Here is a 24,418-nt window from a genome sequence, read left to right on the forward strand (position 1 = left end):
TTTCGAGCCCTCCATGCCTCTCCTGCTCGAGAGAATATGACTAGACTTCTGGATGCAGACGGGCACCTGGTCCTTGATCCGCAGACTATTGTGCATATGTGTAGGGATTATTTCATCGATCTTCTTGGTTCCCCTTCGCCACCTTCAGCCCAAACTACTTAGGCCCGTTCAGTCTTTTATGACCTGGTTCGTAATCAGGTTCCGCAAGACATGCAAGCCACTATGGAGTCAGATATTTGTGAGGCGGAGGTTATGGATGTTTTGTTACACTTACCCAAGGATAAAAGTCCTGGTTGGGATGGTCTCACCAATGAGTTCTTTGAGGTTTTTGCTACCCAATTGGCGAAACCATTAACGGCTTTGTTTCAGCAGGTGTGGGAAACGGGGATTATGGCTTCCTCATGGAAAGAATGACTTATTAAATTGCTTCCGAAGGTTCCTTCGCCGTCTATGTTGAAACATTGGCGCCCAATTTCTTTAATGGGTTCTATGTACAAAATCTTTTCCAAAGTAATGGCGAATCGGCTCCACAAGCATCTCCCTGCCATTGTGCATCCACTTCAATATGGTTTCATTAAGGGCCGAAACATTCTGCACAATGTGTTAAATACGCAACTGGCAATTGATTATGCACGGCATTCTAATCAGGAGGTCGTACTGATTCAATTGGACCTGGAAAAGGCTTTCGACTATCTGGACTGGTCTTTTGTTGCAGAGCTTATATCTGCTATGGGCTTTGGTGATCGGATGTCTCGTCTGATCTACATTATCAGTGCAGCGGCGTCTTCGCGAGTCATGTTGAATGGAGGCGTTACCGCGCCATTTACCCTTGCCCGGTCTGTCAGACAGGGGCGCCCATTGAGCCCGCTCTGTCAGACAGGGGTGCCCATTGAGCCCGCTCTTCTTTGCCCTTGCGACTCATCCGGTTCTTTCAATGTTATCTCATATGGCCGCTTCCACTCAGTTGGCTGGATTGTCGCTTCCTTCTGGACAACATTTCATTAGTCAATCCTTGGCTGATGATAGTTTTATGATTCTGCGGGCGGATAAGGATAACCTTCGCAAAGCATTGGATGTTTGGGCTCTCTTTGGTCAGGCTTCCGGCCTTCGCATCAATGCGTTGAAATCAGCCATTCTCAGCTGCACGGAGTCGGATTTGCAGTCATTGAATTGGCAGGGTATTGTTGTGCCTCGTGGTTCCATTGTCAGACATCTTGGCTACCCCTTGGGTGTTGATGTTCCACCAAAGCAGCTTCTACAGTGGACTTCTCAGAAACTGGCAGCTAACTTCCTGTATTGGAAGTCTCAGGCTTGGCCATTCCATGTTCGCCTCAAAGTAGCCCAGACAATTATGTTGCCGATGCTTACATATTTCTTGCCTTTGCTGCCCTGGACTACTACTACTCTGAATGCTCTGACTCAGTTTATTCGTTTCATGTTATGGAAGAAAGATTCCTTGCATGCAGGCATTTCCTGGATTTCTTGGTCGCATGCGTGCACCCCCAAACGCATGGGTGGAGGAGCTATTTTGGATGCCCACACTCACATGCTGGCCCTCCGTTGGTCTCTTTTCCGTGCTATGTGCTCAGATCATCATCCGTGGGTCGTTATAGCCCATTATTTCCTTGAGGTGCAGGGGCTTCGGCATGGCAATATTCAAATCCAGAGTTTGTGGTGGCATGTCCTTAATGCCGATTCCCAATTCTCTTGTTCCTCTTCATCCCTGCTTACCCATTTGGTATGTTCCTGGAAACTGGTCCTCCAGAAGGCTTAGTGGCATCCAGCGGAGGATCGCTTAGTTGCTAATTCTTTTCAACTGGAATTGCTGGCAGTCTCGTGGATACTTTCATGGGAAGGTAAACAAGAGCTTCGACCACAATTCAACCGTATGGCACGTTTGGGCTTAACTTCAGTCACGGATGCCACCCTTGCCAGTCGTAATGTGTTAATATCATTTCGTACAGCCAGGAGAATCTTTAGGATCCCTCGTGGATACAGGCATTTATGGGAACAGCTTTTGATGGTGCTCTAGAGCAGACAACCCTTTCCTGCCCTTGCTTCGGATCGTCCTTGGCAGGATTGGGACTTTGAAGGCCGGCTGAGTTTAGATAAAGCTTCCGCTAACCAGGTCTATCATCTTCTGATTAAAGATCATCACTGGCTGGTCACTAAAGCTAATGCGCTATGGGGATTGCGTAAATCCCGGTCATGGTGGAGGGCAACTGTGATGGAAGGGTGGCTGAACAAGACACCCTTCAAATATAAGGTCTTTCTTTGGGGGTGATGATTGGGGGTCTTCCGCTTGCTTCGGCTCTTTCCAAGCGACGAATATCCAATGGCAATTGTTTCTTTTGCACCACCAGTGTCGAATCTGCCCGTCACCGATTTATTTCTTGCCCTATCGCTAAGAAAATATGGTCGTTCTTGTCAGCCGTTTGGAGAGCAGTGGTTGGTTTCTCGCTAAGGCCCTTTGATTGGGTCTTTGTGCAGCCCAAATACCCAACACCGGCACAGCCACATATGAAGCTAGTGTTTTATTTTCTTCGATATTGGGGCTGTTGGCATAACTGGACCATTCGGAATGCTTTTCTTTTTGATTCCGCCTGTAATGTTCAGCGGCATATTGTTCGGCTTAAGGGTCTCTTGTATTGGCAGATAGATCTTCTCCAGCATTCTGACTTACTTTCCCGGGAGGACTTGCGTCCCTGGCATATGGCAATTTCCTCTATATCTTTGCCATGACCTTGTAACTCTTAGAACTAGAACTGTTTCACATGATGGCTTAGTGCCATCATGTATCTTGTAATCAAGTAAACTTGTACTTTTTTCGGAATTAATACAATTACCCTTTACGAAAAAAAAAAAAAGAGAGAGAGAGAACCTCTTCACATGATGGCTTAGTGTCATCATGTATCTTGTAATCCAGTAATCTTGTATTTTTTTCGTAATTAATACAATTACATTTTACGAAAAAGAGAGAGAGAGAGAGAGAGAGAGAGAGAGAGAGAGAGAGAGAGAGAGAGAGTGACACACTGGCGCCCCATTTCTTTGATGGGTTCCATGTACAAAATCTTTTCCAAAGTAATGGCGAATCGGCTCCATAAGCATCTCCCTGCCCTTGTGCACCCTCTCCAGTACGGTTTCATTAAGGGCCGAAATATTCTACACAATGTTTTGAATGCCCAATTGGCCATTGATTATGCCCGGCATTCTAATCAGGAGGTGGTGTTGATTCAACTGGACCTGGAAAAGGCTTTTGACTATCTGGATTGGTCTTTTGTTGCTGACCTTATGTCTGCTATGGGCTTTGGTGCTCGGATGTCTCGTCTGATCTACACCATTAGTGCTGCGGCGTCTTCGCGAGTCATGCTGAACGGAGGTGTTACTGAGCCATTTGTCCTTGCCCGTTCTGTCAGACAGGGGTGCCCTTTGAGCCCTTTATTCTTTGCCCTTGCGACACATCCAGTTCTTTCCATGTTATCACATATGGCCGCCTCTTCCCAGTTGGCCGGACTGTCGCTTCCTACAGGGCAACATTTCATTAGCCAATCCCTGGCAGATGATACTTTTATGATTTTGCGTGCGGACAAGGATAACCTTCGAAAAGCATTGGATGTTTGGGGTCTCTTTGGCCAGGCGTCAGGCCTTCGTATCAATCCGCTCAAATCAGCCATTCTAAGTTGCACGGAGTCGGACTTGCAGTCTTTGGACTGGCAAGGTCTGGTTGTTCCTCGAGGTTCTATTGTCAGGCATCTTGGATACCCATTGGGGGTTGATGTTCCCCCAAAGCAGCTTCTGCAGTGGATTTCTCAGAAGATGATGGCCAGGTTTATGTACTGGAAGTCTCAGGCCTGGCCTTTTCATGTCCGCCTCAAAGTAGCCCAGATAATTATGTTGCCAATGATCACATATTTCTTGCCATTGTTGCCCTGGACTCCTACGACCCTGAATGCTCTCACTCAGGCTATTCGCTTCATGCTCTGGAAAAAGGACTCATTGAAGGCAGGTATTTCCTGGATCTCGTGGTGGCATGCGTGCACCCCCAAAAGCATGGGTGGCGGAGCTATTTTAGATGCCCAAACTCACATGCAGGCACTCCGTTGGTCCCTTTTCCGCGCCATGTGCTCGGATGATCATCATCCGTGGGTTGCTATCGCCCGTTCTTTCCTTGAGGATCATGGGCTTCGGCATGGCAATACCCGACTCCGGAGTTCTTGGTGGCACGTTCTTAATGCAGATTCGCGGTTTTCCAGTTCTTCTTCATCGCTGCTTACTCATTTGGTGTGTTCCTGGAAACACGTCCTTCGAAAGGCTCAGTGGCACCCAACGGAGGATCGCCTGGCTACTAACTCTTTTCAATTGGAATTACTGGCAGTCTCGCGTCTACTTTCGTGGGAAGGTAAACATGAGCTTAGACCACAATTCAACCGGATGGCACGGTTGGGCTTGTCTTCAGTTGCAGATGCCACCCTTGCCAGTCGCAATGTGCTTATCTCGTTTCGTACTGCTAGGAGGATATTCCGGATCCCTCGTGGATATAGGCCTTTATGGGAACAGCTCGTCACGGTGCTCCAGAACAGACAACCCTTTCCTGCTCTTGCTTTGGATCATCCCTGGCAGGATTGGGACCTACAAGTCCGGCTGCCTTTGAGCAAAGCCTCTGCTAATCAAGTGTATCATCTCCTGATTAAAGATAATCAATGGCTGGTTACTAAAGCGAATGCTTTATGGGGATTGCGTAAATCCCGCTCCTGGTGGAGGGTCACGGTGATGGAGGGCTGGGTCAACAAGACACCCTTTAAATATAAAGTCTTTCTTTGGAGAGTGATCATTGGGGGTCTTCCGCTTGCTTCGGCTCTTTCCAAGCGACGCATCTCCAATGGCACCTGTTTCTTTTGCACCACTACTGTGGAAACCGCTCGCCACCGATTTATTTCCTGCCCCGTTGCTAAGAAGGTCTGGTTATTTTTGTCGGCTGTGTGGCGGGGGGTGGTTGGTATCACACTGCGCCCCTTTGATTGGGTTTTGGGCCAGCCCAAATACCCTTCTCCCGCACAGCCACATATGAAGCTCATGTATCACTTTCTTCGATACTGGGGCTGTTGGCATAACTGGACCATTAGGAATGCTTTTCTGTTTGACTCAGCCCATAATGTTCAGCGACATATTGTGAGGCTTAAGGGCCTCTTGTATTGGCAGTTAGCTCTTCTCCATCGTTCTGATTTGCTCTCTACGGAGGACTTCCGTCCTTGGCATATGGCAATTTCCTCTGCATCCTTGCCATGAAATTGTAACTTGTAGTTCTTAGCACCTCGTCGCATGACGACTTGCATTGTCGTCATGTATCTTGTAATCAAGTAATCTTGTATTTTTTTTCGTAATTAATACAATTATCTTTTACGAAAAAAGAGAGAGACCATGGATCATCAGGAACGTTCTTTTGCTCAGGTTGTCTCTGATTCTGTGGATTCTTAGGATGTTGACTGGGAGCATTTGCTGGAGTTTGCCAACACTCTGCTTGGCGATTATGTTCAACATAATCATGAAGCGATTCTGACTCTAGAACTGAAGACGTTCTTGAAGCCACTGTGGACCCGAAAAATGTATTGCGCTCATTTTCAGTGTTTTATGAACGTGCAATTATACTCTTCTTCACTGGTAAGATCCCAGTGCTTTCCCGTATTCGCTAGTGGCTGCATAGTCTGCTACAAGGGGAGCATGTTGAAGAGATTTTTGTTGGGCCCGAGGCTTTTATGAGGTGCTGTTGAAATCTGAGAAGCATCGTGCTGATCTCCTGTCTAAACTGCCATTGTTCTTTGATCGCCGTTTGGTCCATGTTGTGCCATGGCGCCCAATGGCAGATTTTCAGCGCCTACTTCAAAGTGAATGCCCGGTGTAGGTTGAACTGGAAAATTGTCCGGTTGTCTATTGGCCATTGTTAAAGGATGCCATGGCCATGGTGGGCACTGTTCTGGTCCCCCCGAGTCTCAAGGCCATGAATTGTAACCGTTTGTGTATGTTATGAGACACTGCTAGGAAAAGGCCTGCTTGGTTACGTCTTAATTGCTTTGGCATGCATCCTTTGCACTTTCGTTTGAAATGGGGTAACTTTGTAGGGCATTGCTTTTCGTGTGGAAAATTGGGGCATTTTATGGCTGAATGCCCAGAGAAGCATCCGACTTCAGATGCTGAGCATGTTGTGCTGTCCATGGAAGATATGGTGCTTGATGCTCCATCGCAGGATGCAACCCAGCCACCTAAAGTTTTGGATAAAGGTAAACAACATGTTTCGGGTTTGGATTTCCGTGGCAATGACTGGGTAGATGTACGTGCAACAAAAGGTAAAAGGTTTGATGCTGGCATGGCGGATACTGTGCCTACTGCTTCACAAGATTCCATGCGCACTTATATGCGTAGGAAAGAAATGTTGTTTTCAAAGCCACTGCTCATGCTATGGTTTCTTCTGCTCCCCGTAATCAGCCTACGAGGAAAGTATATACGGACGGTCCAAAGGGTCCACCTGCTAAGTTGGCTTTTGATACTAGAGGTAACGTGATTACCCCATGGGATCATCGTTATCCCCGTTCCATCCCCAAGACAGTGGATATACCGTCTACCTCCAAATCTGGCCCTCAGAATTCTTTTGCCGTGTTAGCTGATTTTTTGGATGAGGGAGTCTTTGACATTCTAGCAGAAAAGGTTAAATCGAGGCAAGCTGTGCCTCGTATATGATTTTCTTTTTTGAATACACATGAAGATAGCCACGTGGAATGTGCGAGGCATTTGTTCTCACCATAAGCAACATGCCATGTGGACTGTATTGCATGAGAATCAGTGGGATGTCTTGTGTGCTGTTGAGCACAAGAGTCACGGTGAAGCAGGAAAAGTTGTGGATTGCCATGGGTTTCGCTTGTTTTATGCGGGGACACATGCCATGCATTATTCTGGTGTGCTTATGATTGCACATGAGAAATATCAGTTTGTTCTTCTTAAAAATGATGTACATGGCCGTTTTGTGGTGATTGAAGTTTTATTTGAAGGAGAGATCTTATGGTTACTTGGCCTCTATGCTTCGAATGATCCTTTATCCGGCTGGGATCTTTGGAATACTTTGCCGACCTCCTTGTTACTTGGCAGACGGGGTTTTTTGATGGGGGATTTTAATATGTGTGTTGATTCTTCACAGTCCACATCAGAGCATTCGGTGATGGACTCTCTGGAAAGTCGTGTGTGGAATGCATTTGCTCTTGCCGTACTTAAGCAAGATCTCTGGTCTTGGCTACACCCTTCTTCTGCAGGGTTTACTTTCCATTCTGCGCAGTATGCAACTACATAGTCGCAGTTGGACCGCATGTACATCATGCAGAATGATGATTTTCTTCCTGAGATGCTCGAAATGAAAGTGTTGCAGCAATATGCCTTGTCGGACCATTTCCCTCTATAACTTGAGATGCTTGCACAACCCATTGCACCTTTTAAGCAATTTCTGGATAGACTCCCTTTGCGTTTCAACTCGTCTTATTTGAATCATTCAATCTTTCAGGGCTATATGCAGCAATTGATTGAGAGATTCTTATTGGACTTCTCCTCTGAGGGCAATGCTTCGTTTGAACGATTGCTCTCTAATGTGCAGCGGGTTGTTCGGCAGTATGGGATCCATCATGCCTCTCTTTGTCGGCGGCGTCGACAAGTAGCGGAGGACTTACTGGCTTTGGTTCGTTCTCTGTTGGTGGATACTCCAGATGATGTATTTCTTTTGCCATTGGCGATGCGTTTGGCTGATCTTATTAAAGAGTTTCAGATGAAATCTTATCAACAGGCCAAATTGCAAAATTTGAATGAGAATTTGCAAGATAGTGCTTGTCAGACTCATAAGTTCTTTCAAGCTCTACATGCATCTCTTGCTCGAGAAAATATGACTAGACTCCAGGATCCAGAAGGTCAAATGGTCAATTATCCTCGGACTATTGTGAACATGTGCAGGAATTATTTTCTCGACCTCCTTGGTTCTTCTCCTTCACCTTCTGACCAAGTTACTCATGCACGTTCAGTTTTCTATGATTTGGTCTGCAATCAGGTTCCACATGACATGCAAACTACTTTGGAGACAGATATTTGTGAGGCGGAGGTTATGGATGTTTTTTTACACCTGCCCAAGGATAAAAGTCCCAGTTGGGATGGTCTCACCAATGAATTCTTTGAGGTTTTTGCTACTCAACTAGTGAAACCATTGACGACTATGTTTCAGCAGGTTTGGGAAACGGGGTTCATGGCTTCCTCATGGAAAGAAGGTCTTATCAAACTGCTTCCAAAAGTTCCTTCGCCGTCAATGTTGAAACATTGGAGACCAATTTCTTTGATGGGTTCAATGTATAAAATCTTTTCCAAAGTGATGGCGAATCGGCTCCACAAGCATCTTCCGGCCATTGTGCATCCTCTTCAATATGGTTTCATTAAGGGCCAAAACATTTTGCATAATATCTTAAATGTGCAAATGGCTATTGACTATGCAAGGCACTCTAATCAGGAAATGATATTGATTCAATTACATGGGTGCAGTGCGCTGGACTGTGTGTCTCCACCTCGATGATGCAACCAGCTGTTCACCTCGAAGTCCACTGCAGTCTGCACGATCTCCTGTCTGAAATCTGCGAACAGAGACAGAATCTGCACGTATCTCCAGCCTGGAACCTGCGTACAGAAGTGGGGAAGACTGCTGAAATCTCGGCTATAAATAGCCAGAAACTGGGCGCCAGAAATAGGCAGGTCGGCTGCATTAAATGCAGCCGACTGGTGCAGAATCAGGTTGGACTGCCATGTGGCAGTTCGACTGGCTGCCCGACTAGCTGCTCTGATTGCTAACAGTAGCCAGCAAGGGGAAATCCAGGTCTCCAGTCTCTGTTAGAACCGCGGTACCAATGCAATGTTATTCCATCATGAAATACACGCCTAGCATATAAGAATAAAAAAGATGTCCATACCACTTCTTTATTGAGATTCTCATTGGTGCATTAGAGGCTGATAATAAGAAAGGGCAAGTCACATCAGCTTAGCCGATGGCGGACACAACCCCATAGGTCATGCGGCTTTGTGCAGAAATTCATGTGATTCATCTATGAGCTGCCATCCACAAAATGTTGAAGGTCTCAGTTATGCTTGTGCTTTGCTGCTGTAAGTACAAGCCAAAGTGATTGCTTGTCCTTCAAAGCATGAACTTAAGGTTGATGGTAAAGGGACTGGACAAAAATCTTTAACAGCTACAAGTGCCCATCAAAATATGTTTTCAAGTGCCTAAATAGAGAAATGCATCTCTTTTGTACATATTTATATTTGTGAAAGCATGATTTAAACTAGGTGTCCATATATTTATCCTTTAAAATATGAGTAGAGCCACATATGTTCGGCCAGAGGCAGCAACCATACTTTTGCCATACTTGCTCACTTGTATAACTATGCAAATGGTAAAGCCAAAGATATTTCAAGTTGGTACCGTGTCATATAAATGGTGTATTGAGTCTTGGTGATAATGTTAATCCTTAAAATTCCATAGTGACAGTCCCTTTAACTGTCACCATTAATTACATGCAGGAAGTGGCAAATCAGGTTCAAAATTTCAACACCTTCGCAATCAAATGGTGAAGTCGTTACCATCTGCACCAGCCCCTGGCCCCTGTACTTTTATAGTTAAATCCCTTGAAGCACTTCTTCTTTTGGAACCACCTCACAATGAAGGTCTCAGTCACTTGCTTATCTCTGCACTTGGCCAATTGGATCGATCATACTATCCTCCTGAAGATGCTATAGTGGCTCGTCAATTGGCATCTGCTTTGTTTTACAATGCCATTGTTGGGAACGTGCTCATGGAACCACGAATTGTTGTAAAACTGCCTCTTACATTTGATTTTGTGTTAAAGGATGTTGGGAGTGCAATTCATCTCTTGTCTTCTAGTGAGGATGTCAGTTTAAAAGCTGCAAAGGCAGCTGTTCAAGATTATGTTGTACACCTTTTGAAGATGCGCTCATATACTGGTGCTGTCTCTTTACTAAAAACTTTTGATCTGCACGAACATGATTCTGAAACATTGCTGATAAACATGGCCAGTGAAGGTCAGACAAAGTTGGCTGGTGAGTGGGCTGGGCACCTTGGGCACAACATGGTAAAGTTCTTTGTCCAGCATTGCATGGGAATTGGTTTGTTCAAGACAGCTTACAAACTGGTACAACAATATAAGCTGGAGGATGATTTTCCAGATGCATATCTACTTTACAGGCAGAGGTGGATAATTTTCATGTTTTCCTAAACCTACATAATTAAGTATTTCTGGATCATGAGTATGTGAACAATCAACTTAATCTGCTAATTGAATTGCCAACAGTTCTCTCAGAAAGCTTGTCAATAAAGGGTTGTGGGACATCGCACAATGTATTGCAGAGGAAGATTCACAGCTTGTTGACTATCTAGTATGCTACTTCCTTTTATCATGACCTCTAAGAAGCTGTTCTCTCATTTTGTGGTTTAGTGTTTTCAGTGGCAGAATGTATTTTATAGCGTTACATATTGTGAAGTTCAAGAGACTGTGAAAACAACTTTTTTAGAGAATTTGCCAATGACAGGCTTTATTTTTTGCAGCTCAAGCTTGCTTTGGAGGATGGTGATGCAACTAAAGTGGTTGAAATTTGTGAACATTTTCAAGTTGATCCTCTTCTGTATTGTCTTGGTAAGTGATTTGACACTCATTGTTCAGCAGGAGTTACTAACTTTGTGCCACTCAAATTTAGATGTACATATACCAGTGTTCTCTCAAATTCTTGTGTATTTCTTAAGCTATTTGCAGTCATATACCTGCTTTAGATATATATGCCACACACAGATGCTCTGTCTACATTTCCTAACACTCTTTTGCTAGCTAGCTCTGAAAATCTGCATTGTTTCTAACCACAGCAAGTGTTATAAGAATATAACTTTTTCCAAGCTTTGATATGTAGACTGTTTGTTGACATTCTTCACAATCCAGGTTAGAAAAGCAGAGTTTCTAAGTCGCTTGAGATGCATGTTGAGCCTTATTGTGTAACACTTAGCTTCAATTACCAAAACCAAAGTTGGAAATGTGGAAAGAGAACAATTGCTGCAGCTGAAATATGTGTACAGGCAGTGTGAACCTCTTCAATTACCAGAACCAAAGTTGGAAATGTGGAAAGAGAACAATTGCTGCAGCTGAAATATGTGTAAAGGCAGTGTGAATCTGGACAGCCCAAAAGGCTGTCAGAGTGCAGCAAATGTGGAAGCGTATGGACAAGATTGAAAGACAATGAACATGAGAGAAGAGGAAAAGAGAAAAGAGACAGTAGAACACAACAATCTGCAGTAAATGGATGCTGAATTGAAGAAGGAAGATATACAAATGGGCTGCCAAAGTATCTCCTTGAACTGATCTTTCTCTCTCTCTCCACCTGAAACAGACAAGTGAAGTGGGCTGGCAGAAGGCTGCATATAAATGGCAGAAAAATAGGACAAAAAATGACCAGGTCGGCCAGCCAAATCTTGCCAGCCAGCTGCTGAAAATGGCCAACTGCACATAATAAAGTAGAAAATCTGCGATCTGCCCCAGATGTGCCATCTGCCCATTGACTAACTGACCTGCCCGGAATAAGGTGCATGTGCTTGATTAATGCTTGAAAATTCCCAAACTAAAAAGAAATGCATATCTATGTCCAAGAGAACTAACTGTACCACTATAGCAAGACAATGCTAGTCCAGGGAATGACTAAATCTCTAACACCCCCTCTTAGATCCTGGATGGGCCATAAGGCTCAGGGATTTGGAGTGTTGTTGAAGAATGATATGAGAAAGCACCTTCGTAAACAAATCTGCCAAATTATCTTGTCTTGCAGTATACCACATCAATGGTCTCATCCAAGATCTTCTCCCGAATGAAATGGTACTATATCTTAATGTGCTTCGACCTAGCACGAAACACAAGGTTCCATGCCAAAGCAATGCAACTCTCATTTTCGCAATGTTAGGGTTGTAGGACTTGCCTGTGGACATCCAAGCTCTCCTAGTACCTTAGAAGCTACACTATCTCATATGTGGTAGAATCTATACTCCGCCTATGTAGAAGAAAGGGCAATTGTAGGTTGCTTCTTGCTACTCCATGAGATAACACTTGCACCCAAAGTAAGCAATAGCCTCTCATTGACCTCCGGTGGTCAACATCTCCGGCTGAATTTGAATTTGTCTAACATCTAAGAACCAAAGCCAAGTCGTTAATACGTGTTGGATAGTGAATACCAAGTTCGAGGGTCCTTTGAAGGAATACCCTAACGTAGAAATATAAATGAAAGTGTATGACAAAGCATAAACTCAAAAGATTACAGTTAGAGTTAGGGTAACTTAGAGACGTTGAGCACAATGAAAATCTGAGCGAATGATTGAATATTGAATATACAATACTCATGCAGCAAACAAACCATGTAGGAATGAAAACTGTACCTCGAACTCTCGTGTGTGGAGGATCGAGGTAGAGATGTTGAGTGAGAGAGTGTGTCATACTCCTAATGGAGCTTGAAATGCAACAAGGCAGTCTTCAAATGTCGGACAGTAGCAAACATAGCAGTGTGTGGTGTCGGATCAGCAAGCAATGTGTGGTGCTGCCGGGGATCAGTGTTGGATAGGCAAAGGAGAGGGAGAATTCCAAATGCAGCAAGTTGAAGATGATGTGGTAGGTTGACAGTAGAAAAAATATAGGTACGATGACATGGCAGGCTAACGATACTAAATGTTGAGAAACCCTTCACCCACAGTTTGGGTTTTTGCGTTTAGGGTTTGCATTTTGCGTTTAGGGTTTGCCCCCCAAAAAGGGGCGCCACCCTAGACTGACTATACATATTTATAGGCCACTCTCTCACTCATTCTTCACGACTGATTCATTTAGTCCGTCACCTCTTCTCTCCAGTCTCTCCACTACCTTCACACCCCTTCAGGAGGACATTGCGGTTAGTGGTTCGTGGCTGTCTTCATCATCTTCCTTGTGCTACGGCACCCTTGTTCCCTTGTATCACATTCACTCCAAGATTCAGAACTTCATCATTCCATTCATCAGAGTTTCTTCTTTCTTCTCTTCTCTTCTCCATGTTCGCTGAGCTCACTCCGTGTTCCTCCCCGCAAACCCTATCGTCTCGCTGGTACATCATCTTTTGATATGGTATCAGAGCTGGATTTGCTCAAACAACAGCAAAGATTCTCCACTCCAGTGAAGGCAAAGACCGGCGGCGGGTTCAGCATCCACTTCTCTTCTTCTTCTGCTGCATCAAAATCTCGTTTTTGCAGGTTTCAGGTGTTTCAGCTTGCTGTCCACATCCCAGATGCGGAGGACATCGCGCTCCAAGCTGGCCATTGCTATCATCTATAGTCTGGCGTCTCTTTCCAGCCTTTCACCCACATTTTGCAGGTGTTTACAACAAAATGATTGTTGCTGATCACTCTTCATTCAGAAAACAATATCGTTTTTGCATATTTCAGGTATTTTAGCTTGTTGCCCACACCTCGGATGCAGAGAACATCGCGGTCTAAGCTGGCCATTGTTGTCTACAACAGTTTGGCGCTTGTTTCCAGCCTATCACGCACTGTTCGGAACTGATTTCAGCATATTGACTGCTATTGCTGTTTGCTTTCCTGTGTTTTTAGTCTTTCTCTCTCTCCTCACCTGCGTTTTTAGTATTTCTCTCTCCTCACCTGCGTTTTTCTACCGGTTGCAACCTCTTACTGCTGGTCGCATCCTCCTTCCACTCGCAACTCACTTCCAGCCCTTACACTGCTCTTCCACCCCTTGAGGTGGACATTGCGGTTCGTGCTTCACACTATCCTCACACCCCTCGAGGTGGACATTGCGGTTCATGGTTCATGGTGGTTGACCTCTTCCTTCTTCATCAAGGCACACTAGTATCCATGGCTTCCTTACCAATAGATGAGTAGACTACTGGGTGCTCCTATTGTCGCATCACTGGATACACCACCGATGCTTGCCGACTTTGACCTTTGCTCCCCATCCCCTTGGAGTATATGCGTCTTCCACTAGGCACTCCTTGTGCCACCTCTCCTTTCCGGGCCATAGAGATTGTTTTGCATCAGCTATCAGAGTACTATGCTTAAGGCAATAAGATGCATCCAATGCGCACTAAGTCCTTTCGAGCACATGGAGGATCGATTGGCGCTACGACCTCCTGGAGATCGTTGCAATGCCAGCGGCAATCTTCTCCCACTTATTTTCAGGTACAGTGGCTTCCATGACCTACGGATCTACAGTCTGCTCCATCGAGAGACAGTGATTGTTTGAACTGTCTCCTCATTAGTCTGCTTCTTCGAGAGACAGTGGCTGCTCGACTCCTTCCTCATCTTTGGCTACCCAGTCTGCTCCATTGAGAGACAATGACTATTGGCCACCTCTTGCTCATTTTGAGCCCCACCCTTCCCCACCCTTGACTACTCAGGTTCGAGAGGCCCTCTGGGAGCTCTTCGACACCACAGATACCTTCTTCGACACTACCGGAGGCACTTCCTTCGTCATTAGACATTTCGAAGTCCATGATCCATGAGTTTTTAGATTCTCTATCTACTTCAGAGGGGGATTTGGGGGGGGATGTTATCTCTTTGCCCTCAAAGGGGGCATCTACTTCTTCGACTTCAGTGGGGGCCCCGTCACCTCCCACCTTAGAGGGGGAATCTACTCCACATGAAGTTCTTCACCCATCCTCTACTTTCTTGGGGTGACTGGTTATCTCTTCAACTGATACCCAGGATCTTCAGGTACCACCTAGATCGGGACCTCGGAAGTTCAACCGTGACGAGGCCTTTGTATTCCTTCCAGCGCATGGATGCACGGAGCTAGTGGCTTCTCTCCCAAGGTTGAGTTTCGGGTTCTCCATTTCACTCTGTCTATTGTTCTTTACTGCAGGTTCCAGTTCCGATGGAAATCTTGGATCTTAGGGATCCTCTACATTTTCTTCCTCCTCTTCTCTTCTTGCCTTGGTCACTTGGTCAGCATGGAGCCACCTCTCGAGATTGAGTACGGGCATATCCTTATGGTTCTCAGCTCCACACAAAGTCTGACATTCCTATGTATTGCATGTTTTCATCATCTTTGTACTAGGGCGCTTAGGCAAGTGAACAATTTTCCCACGAGGGACACTATCTAAGTGGCACTTGCTGCATGAGCATTCGTCAACATGTAGCATTGCATCTCCACCTCACTCTTCTCTTCTTCTCCTTTTTGGGCATGAGAGGGGGTGTTGGGAAACCCCTCACCCGCAATGTGCGTTTTTACGTTTAGGGTTTGTAGCCCCAAAAAGGGGCGCCACCCTAGACTAACTATGCCTATTTATAGGCCACTCTCTCACTCATTCTTCACGGTTGATTCATTCAGTCCATCACCTCTTCTCTCCAGCCTCTCCACTACCCTCACACCCCTTTAGGAGGGCATTGCGGTTAGTGGTTCGTGGCTGTCTTCATCATCTTCGTTGTGCTATGATACCCTTGTTCCCTTGTATCACATTCACTCCAAGATTCAGAACTTCATCATTCCATTCATCAGAGTTTCTTCTCTCTTCTCTTCTCTTCTCCATGTTTGCTGAGTTCACTCTGTGTTCCTCCCTCCTAACCCTATTCTCTCGCGGGTACGTCATCTTTTGACACTAAAAACATAGGTATGATGATGTGGCAGTCCATATAGCAGCCACAGATCAAAATGGAGCAGTTCAATAGTTCACGAGTTGTAGATGATGTGGCTGGTCAGCAAACACAACAAAAATCGTTGTAGATTGTGCAATAGAGACCGGAAACAGGCGTTTGATGGATATATGGACAGCAATGGGAAGCTTCGACTAAGATATCCTTTGCGAACGGGGTGTGGGCAACGAAGCTAGATAGCTTCAAACTTGCAAAAATGAGATTTGGCTGAATGGAGGGTAGCATGTCTATTTATAGAAAGTTTTAGTACCTTGTATTGCGCACAGTATTAAAACTCTCTCGAATTGTGTACCATTTTACGATTGTCATTAATTAAGCATTTTTGGGGCTGTTGAAGTGGCTAGCTTAGCATCTAATGCTTATTTTAGCTCAATATCCCCTCTCAGGCCCAAAAATTGAGTTTCAAAGGAAGGCCATCCCAAATTTATTTTACCCTGAGGCGTCCCACCCCAAAGTAGCTAGGGCATCGGATAAACAGTGCACGGTGGCTGCTCAGTGGCCTACCATGACTACAAAGGTGATGGTTATCTTATGAAGGGAGTCCAAGTGGTCACCCTTGAGAGGCTAGGGCATTGAACAAAGGGTGCACGCCAGCTGGCCTATCAAGGCTTGCAAAGGCGGATGGAACCATAATTAACTTTTCTTTTGAAGTCATCGTGCCCTCTTGCAAAGGGCCTCTAGATCAAAGGCCAAGGTTTTGCAGAAGGGAACCTTGTTGATACCATGCGAAGAAATATCCTAACAAAGAAATATAAATGAAAGCATACATCAAAACATAAACTCAAAATAACATAGTTAGGGTTAGGCTAACTCAGAGATAATGAACACAATGAAAATCTGAATGAATGACTACTGAATATACAACGCTCATGCAGCAAACAAATCGTATAGGAGTGAAAACCGTACCCTGAAATCTCATGTCTTGAGGATTGAGGTAGAGGTAGTAAGTGTGAGAGTGTATCATACTCTTGATAGATCCCAAAACACAGCAAGACAGCTTGGAGATGTCGGATAGCAACAAATGCAGCACAGTGTGGTGCCGGCGGATCAGTGTTGGGCACAAGTAGAGGAGAGAAAACTGCAAATGCAGCAAGTTGTCAGGTATATGCAGAGGAGAGAGAAAATTGAAAATGCAGCAAGATGATGATGATGTGGCACGCCAATGGTAGCAAAAATGTAGGTATGATGATGTGGCAGGCTGATGGCAATAAAAAGGCATGTATGATGATGTGGCAGTTTGTATTGCAGCCGCATATAAAAAATGCAATAGTTCAGTAGTTTGCCAATTGTACACGATGTGGTTGATCAGCAAACGTAGCAAAAATTGATTTAGATTATGGGGTGGAGGTTGGAAATAGGCACATGATGGATGTAGACAACAACGAATAGCTTGGTTGAGACGTCCTTTGCAAACGGGGTGTGGGCAATGAAACTAGAGGGCCTCAAACCTACTCAAATGAGATTTGGCTGAATGGAGGGTAGCATGCCTACTTATAGAAAGTTTTGGGACCTCGTACTGCACACCGTTTTAAAACTCTCTTGAACCACGTACCATTTTAGGGTTTTCATTAATTAAGCATTTTGGGGCTGTTTAAGTGGCTAATTCAACATGTAATGCTTATTTTTATTTTAGCTCAATAGTCCCCATCAGGGACCACAAAATCTGCATAGTAGCATGCCAATGAACTAGCTTGGGTTCACTCATGAACCTTGCAAGCAAACCTATAGGAAAACACAAATCAATCCAAGTGTTAAGGAGCCATATCAATGACCCAATCAATTTTCTCTAAGTGGAAAGTATCCATTGTCTGTGAATTTGCATGGACCATAGCCTTCCGATGTAGATCCATAGGAGTAGAAATAGCCTTATACCCAATCAATTTTTTGTAAGTGGAAAGTATCCATTGTCTGTGAATTTGCATGGACCATAGCCTTCCGATGTAGATCCATAGGAGTAGAAATAGCCTTATACCCCTCCATCTTAAATGTAGTCAAAAGCTCCCGCACTTATTGCTATTGGGAGATGAAAATCCCCCTCGGAGTCTACCAAATCTCATGACCTAGAAAAATTGGAGGTCCATATTTGTCATCTCAAACATCTCATCTAGTGCCTTCTTTGTTTGGTTGACCTTCTTGGCATGGTCACTGGTCAACATGAGATCATCCACATAAAGCACAAACAACGTGTGCCCTTCAGCTGAGGTGTGGACATACAACAGGAGATCGATGAGGAATGCTGATGCCCTAACTTCCCTTGGAGGAACAAGTTTATCTTCTCATCCCAAGCATGTGGAGCGTGTTTGAGGCTGTAAAGGGCCTTCTTCAACCTTTACATCTTACTATTGGATGAGGAAAAGCCAGGAGGTTTCTCAACATAGATCTCCTTCTTAAATCTTCACTAAGGAAAGTAGACTTTACATCATGTTGATAAACTGTCCATCTCCTATGGTTGGCTAAGGCAAGAATGGCTAGAATGGTAGCCAGCTATAGGTGCATAGGTGTCATGGAAATGGTCTTAAAGACTCATTTGACTCCAATCACCTACCTATGAGCGGACCAAGGCACAAGATTGCAAGTGCCATTTTTCTCAATTGCATTCAATTCTTGCTCCATAGACTTCTTCCAATGCCGAGAGTGTAAAGTCTCCTTCATGAAGATGGGCTTTCTATCCTGTATGGCACAAGACATCAAACAATAGTTAGTATAAACAAGCTTGGTGGAGTGTGTGAGGTTCCTCCTAGATTGCCACGAGCCATGTTGTGGCTGCTGCCCCTTAGAAAATCCCTAAAACCTTGCATCACAAAGTGTATCACGTGCCCAACAAGGAGGAAGCCGATACTTCCCTCGTTGCTCTACCTCTATTGAAGTCTTTGGAATATCCACCGGTGTCGGTGCAACAGGTAAAGCCGGTGGTGAAGCAATCTCCTTATTCACTGATGGTGGAGCCTCAATAGGTAGAGGCTCCAAAGGGAATGGATTAAGTATGGATCTCAGAGTACATGATGCTCTTGTGAGAGTGTGCAATGGAAGAGAACCACAAACAAGGAGAGAGAAAAGAAGAGAAAGATTGCAAGAAAAGAAGAGAATAAATGAATAAAATCTGCATTGAACATTGGAAGAAAGGTGAATACAAGAAGAGGACTGATCAGTCCCTGCATGTAGTGCAAGGCATTGGTGAGGGCACTAGATCAGGCTAAAGATGAAGGCATCACTAGAGATGGAGAAGAATCACCAAGTGGGAGTGTGCACTTGCCAAGGAAGTGAGAAGTATGATCTACCAACTAGTGGGGTGGGGGGTATAAATAGCATAAACCCCCCAAATCTGGCTGACCAGCCTTCAAGAATGCCAAAAATCTGGCCAATGGAATTTAATGGAGTTGGCTGTACAAAAAAAAGTAAAAAATGCAGACGAAAGCATCATAAATGCTGATAGGGGCAGACAAGACTAATCACAATGTGGGAGGGCTGGTCACATTCTGCAGGGGCTGCACAGGTCAAGAAATGCACACTAAAAACTCGACTAAAGGAAGAAATGCATGCTCAAATAGAGTTGTCTCCTCTGTCAGACATGTTAGAGCTCCTAGTGTCCCCGTCTTACCTAGTCTAAGGCTCACAGGCAGGAGATGACAATGCATGACAAACATGAGTGTTAACACCCTATCTTAGATCCTGGATGTGGCTAAAGGCCAAAGAAGATGCGGATCTAAGGCTGACAAAAAGAGTGCTAATGCTGATGAAGTTTGTGGATGAAGATTGCCGATGAAGAAGCTCCTTGCGATCTTGGGAATCCCCATTTAAAGCATGAGGGACTAGGGAAGCCATAGCCACATCATTGAGATTGTCTGGCTCTAAAAAGGATGGGGGGTATGAGGGAACCACCAGAGGAGAGGGTGGGGATGGGAAAGAACTTGTGGAATAGATGGTGCACAAGCGGGAAGGGGTGTAGCAAGATACAACTTCCTCGTAAGACCGTGCATAAGAGAAGGAGAATTTAGCATATAGAGCCCTGGCTCTTGCCAACCTATCACTAAAATAGCTTTGGAAGAAGAATCCTCAATAAACACGTCTTACTTAGTGGAAGATGACCCGTGTACCAAGTCTAGTAAGGCCATAAACTAAGAGAAGTGGAAAGCCTAAGTCTAGAACATGTGGGGTGGGACTTCGAAAATGGAGTGTGAGAAACGGTTTGGCAATCACGGCAAAGTGCCAACACCATTAATAGGTACCATAAAAATGTCACCAATAGTGACTAAATTCTTAGATGGACGAAGAATTTGTAGCATATCTCCTTAGGGAGTCATATGACTCGAAGCACCACTGTCAATGAAGGAACACTGACTTAGGGGTAACAAATCTGGAGTAGATACAAAAGAAGGCTTGGATGATTTAGCTCCATCCTTTGCTCGCGGATGAAGGTGAGGGTATTTCTTCCAACACTTCTCCCCAGGATGTGTTTTCTCCCCATAGTGTGGGCATCTAGGCTTCTCTGAATCTATGTTAGAACTTGAAGAATGCTCCTGTGTCCTCCCAAGTGGGATTGTGCTGCCATGGGAGCATGGAAAGGAAGGGTCATCTTAGAGGTGAAGGGGAAAAGATAGCCACATGTTCAGACTGCCATTATTGTGAGAGTCTGAGTGCTCTTGCAGAGGGACCACAATCAAAGTAAGGAAGCTGCGAGGTCATATTCTTGACAGCCGAAGCACACCTTGGTACTGCAGTAATAATGCATGAGAGAACTTTTTAAGGAGCTGGCCATTTATTTCTGACAGACTGACACATATTCAGCCACCCTTAGTCGTTCCCGGCTGAGCCATTTCCCATGACCTCTTGGTGTGCTGTGCTGTTCATGGCGGGCACTACCACTTACAGCACGTTGCATAGTCACAATTACCATCATCATCTCTACTATTAGCCTATCCCTCGTGGTCCTTGATGGTGAAATCCGGATTGCATTGTGTGGATTCTGTTATCACTTTCCCTTTTCATACTATGTCTCATAGAATAAGTCATGGTGCAAGCATTGATTCACAAAGGATGCTCTCCTACCTTCCATTTCCATCATCATGGCCATATTTGTCCATGCTTATCCTGGAATAGATGTGTCTTGTTGTCAATCCTTTAGTTTTGAACTACAATACAGACTGAATATCCATGAGCTTATGAACTTCTTTGGAACTTGTGGTTGATGGCTTGGATTGTATGTTTTGTGGTGTCCTTTGTGGTTTTTCTTTGAGGATACATTCCTTCTGGTGCTCTTCACCTTGGGCTGTTTTGAGGCACGTGGAATGTGAAAATCTTCTCATTGTTCTTGGCTATGGATTAATGTATATAATACCACAGCAATGCTTAGTATCTCATCATGGTCATATGTTCTGCACACCTTTCCCTCTCTGATGGGTTACTAACTCAGGTTTTCTTAAGTTCTTCTGTGTTCAATGGACCCCAATGACTTTGTAACTGCCAACCCATGATATGTTAGGGACCATCTTACACTATGCACAGTACTCTGTGGAGTCTTTGTGACTAGTCTATAGTTTTGTGGTTTTGTGGTTTTGTTGAGCTTCCTTTGGTGCCAATTGAGGTTCATCTCTTGGCTTGGACATTCTTGAGGTTGGAATTATGGTGGGATGTGCTAGTGCTATGATGTGTTCTACTAGATGCACATGCTCTTGTTCATGGTTGGTATATGTAATGCAAGCTTGAGCTTGATAACTCTGTGGTTCTAGGTGTGGATCTATTTTGAATACAAGTTGTCTTGCTACATGTGGTGACCATGAGATTGATGCTGGGAATGGATGAGGGTATAGCCTGGACTTGTGTTATTTCAAAGTTGAGTGGGCTATTGTGTTATGCTTGTGTATGCTGCTGGGAGTGAGGAGTTCTGAGTTGCTTTGACATGGTGCTGTACTTGAGTATTCCCTAAAGGTCAGGGTCTTTGGTATTTGACCATCGTTTGTATTTGGTGGTTGTTAGAGGACAGCCATCCCTTCAGACTCTGACATGAGAAAGCTGAAGGTAATATTGTGAAGTTCTTTTTCCGAGAGTCCTTTGCTACATCTTACACAGTTGGAAAAACATCTAATATGCTTTTGTAGAAGCTGCCTAAAAATCTAGATACTACAAAATTTAGACAATTATGATAGGTGATGCTCCCTTGAAAGCCCTCATATCCACAAGTGGGCCCTCTATTCGTGACCCACACTAATGCTCACCACAAGTGCTGTGGAATACCAGTTTGAGGGCTCTACTTCAAGCCTTATGAGCCCTAGGCCAATTGAACATACAACTTCTTTGTGTCTCCCTTGCTGTCATGCAGCTGGAGAAGGCAAACTGGGCCTGTCCTGACTACCATCTAACTCCCTAGTGCAAGACTCCTATGTGCCAAACAGCACAGGAAGAGCAAGATGTTTCTGGGCCCAAGAATCTCTTCAGACGTTTGTGAGAAAAAATGGCAGAGAGATGCTGTGTCTAAACTAGTGCTGAGTGGTTGCAAGGACCGTCCTGACTCTATGCATCTGAATGCTCCTCCCCAACCTAGTAGTGTACTGAAAAAGGGAAATGTCAAAGGTTCTGGTTTGAAGGGATCTCTTCAAACCCGCTCCCTGGATCCTATTCAAGTCTCTGTAGAGGTCGCCTCTGGTATGCCCACGTTCTCCACTCCTGCTATGAGCAGCAAGCTGCGTCCAGGTCAATTTACCACTTCTGATGGCTATGAGCTTCTACCCTGATCCTTTGCTAATGCAGCCAGTGTAATTTGACAAGTCAATCTCCTCCTCGTGGATCTGTAATCTTCCCTGGTCATGCTCTTTGTTTATTCTCACCAATTCCATAATTTCTTTTCAGTTTTTTTTGCACAGGATTGCCTTTTTACTACAAGTTCTTGTGTCATTAAGTGTTAACTCATGATTCTCATATTACAGAATAGGCACAAGCAGATATGGCCAACAGGAAGAAGGATGTCAATGAGCAGTGAGAGGGAATTAGCAATGGAAGGTAAGCTGAGATGTATGGCTGAAAAACAGAAGTTGATGGGAAAGAAATGAAGCAGCTGGGAACACTAGGTGGTGAGGATGAGTGATGATAGACTGCAGGCCAAATCTAGAGATGATTGGCAAGAAAGTGCTGGGACAGGGGCAGTGGAATCAGGGCCAGATGAGAAATAGTAGGTTGATGTAGTATCTAAGAGTTAGAATGTGCTGGCACAGCTAGAGATAGGAAAAAGAAAAGAAGAGGGAGGTAGCTGGATGATTCACCAGAGCATGTGCTTCTATTTCTTGCCATGGAACTTTGTTGAATACTTTCATTTGCTTTTTTGCCATGGGACTTGAATTCTTTGTGGTTCTTCTGAATTTGTCCAATTATTCACTCAGTCCCATTGTAATGATCATGGTGTGCATGCTTGTTTAGTAAAAACTTGTGTGCAGTCACCAATGAGGATCTAAGATTCAAGATGGACCATATATGGATTAGTGCAATTGCATTTGGTCCATCTATATATCTGCAAAGTAACAAATCCTCCATAAAGAGAAAAGCATGAGATTGTTGTCATTTCATTGTTCTGCAATATGCTGTTTGTCGAATCACGCTTTTAAATTTCTAATGTGGGCTTCACACTGTGCTTTGCCAATGTGGTATTGAAATGCCAGAACTTCAAAGCTGTTATCAAGAAAACAAGTTCCTCCAATTGAAAAGTCTGATCTCAGAAGAAAACCTAAAGTGGGTTGATACTTTTGAAGGCTTGGATTTTGCTGCAGCAAGTTTGAGCCAGGTTAATGTAGTGGGCATAGATTGTGAATGGAAGCCTGACAAAAGCAAAGGCTTGAAAGCAAACAAGGTAAAGGAAATCCTAATTTGATACAATAGTTTTAGTTGGTCTTTATTATCGTTGTGAGGGGTTGCCATTCTATTCTGTTATGTTTGTGACTCACATGCAGACATGTGGTACATAAAGAAGATAAAGTGATGGAATCCATCAAAATGGCATGCAATTACCTTGTATTTTACAGTTGTGCATTCACTATAAAAAGCTACAACACATTGCATTCAAAAGAAAAAACATAGACTTGTGAGCTTTTGAGATTTATTTTGTCATCTTCTTTTTCCAAATAAGGATTTATATGATTGTGTCTGGTGTACTTTCTTGGGAGGGACCTAAGTTTAATTGCACGGCTCTCTTGGATTGACCTCAGTGGTTGATGCTACTCTCTTTCCTTGAGGCACATTGATGTTTTTTTGCACTACTAGATGGGTCTTTTAGGTACCTTTGGGTATTTGATCTTTAGGGCAGAGTCTTTGAACTTTTGTAGGACTGGCAACCCTTGATTTTGATTGTCCTTAGTGGTAGGATTGGGATCTTGTAGGGCGTTTGACCCTTCAGTCTTCTTCAGTTAATTAGATTTATCATTTCATGATCCGAGACCACAAATCGTCAGCCACCAACGCCAATGCACTGTGGGGATTGCACAAATCTGAAGCTTGGTGGAAATTGACAATAATGGAGGGATGGATCAACAAGATGCTATTCAAATGTAAGGTATTCATTTGGAGAATGTTGGTGGGGGGCCCTTCCCCTTGTGTTGGCTCTTCATTTCAAGGGTATTCGTAATGGGAATTGTTTATTTTGTACCACTATGGTTGAGTTTTCCTGTCACAAATTCATCTCCTATCCTTTTG

General features: G+C 44.3%; 1 protein-coding gene across 10 annotated transcripts in view; it reads left to right on the forward strand.

Moving 5' to 3' along the window:
- Positions 1-24,418, forward strand: part of LOC148024742 (uncharacterized) — a 267,919-nt gene that overhangs the window by 21,905 nt on the left and 221,596 nt on the right. For 7 of the 10 annotated variants that reach the window (XR_015693346.1, XR_015693347.1, XM_087694404.1 and 4 more), the window contains exons 2-5: positions 9,589-10,276; positions 10,377-10,461; positions 10,631-10,718; positions 23,392-23,579. Coding sequence is in view for 8 of the 10 variants with exons in the window: in XM_087694404.1 (XP_087550530.1) it covers positions 9,589-10,276; positions 10,377-10,461; positions 10,631-10,718; positions 23,392-23,579 (1,049 nt within the window). In the remaining 2 variants the exon portion in view is untranslated. The remainder of the gene's footprint in view (positions 1-9,588; positions 10,277-10,376; positions 10,462-10,630; positions 10,719-23,391; positions 23,580-24,418) is intronic. The other 3 variants (XM_087694403.1, XM_087694402.1, XM_087694406.1) reach the window with 2 other exon arrangements.

This window comes from Lygodium microphyllum, chromosome 15 (assembly GCF_053477565.2).
Source record: "Lygodium microphyllum isolate KBCC chromosome 15, Lygodium_microphyllum_v1.1.10, whole genome shotgun sequence".
Taxonomy (NCBI): domain Eukaryota; kingdom Viridiplantae; phylum Streptophyta; class Polypodiopsida; order Schizaeales; family Lygodiaceae; genus Lygodium; species Lygodium microphyllum.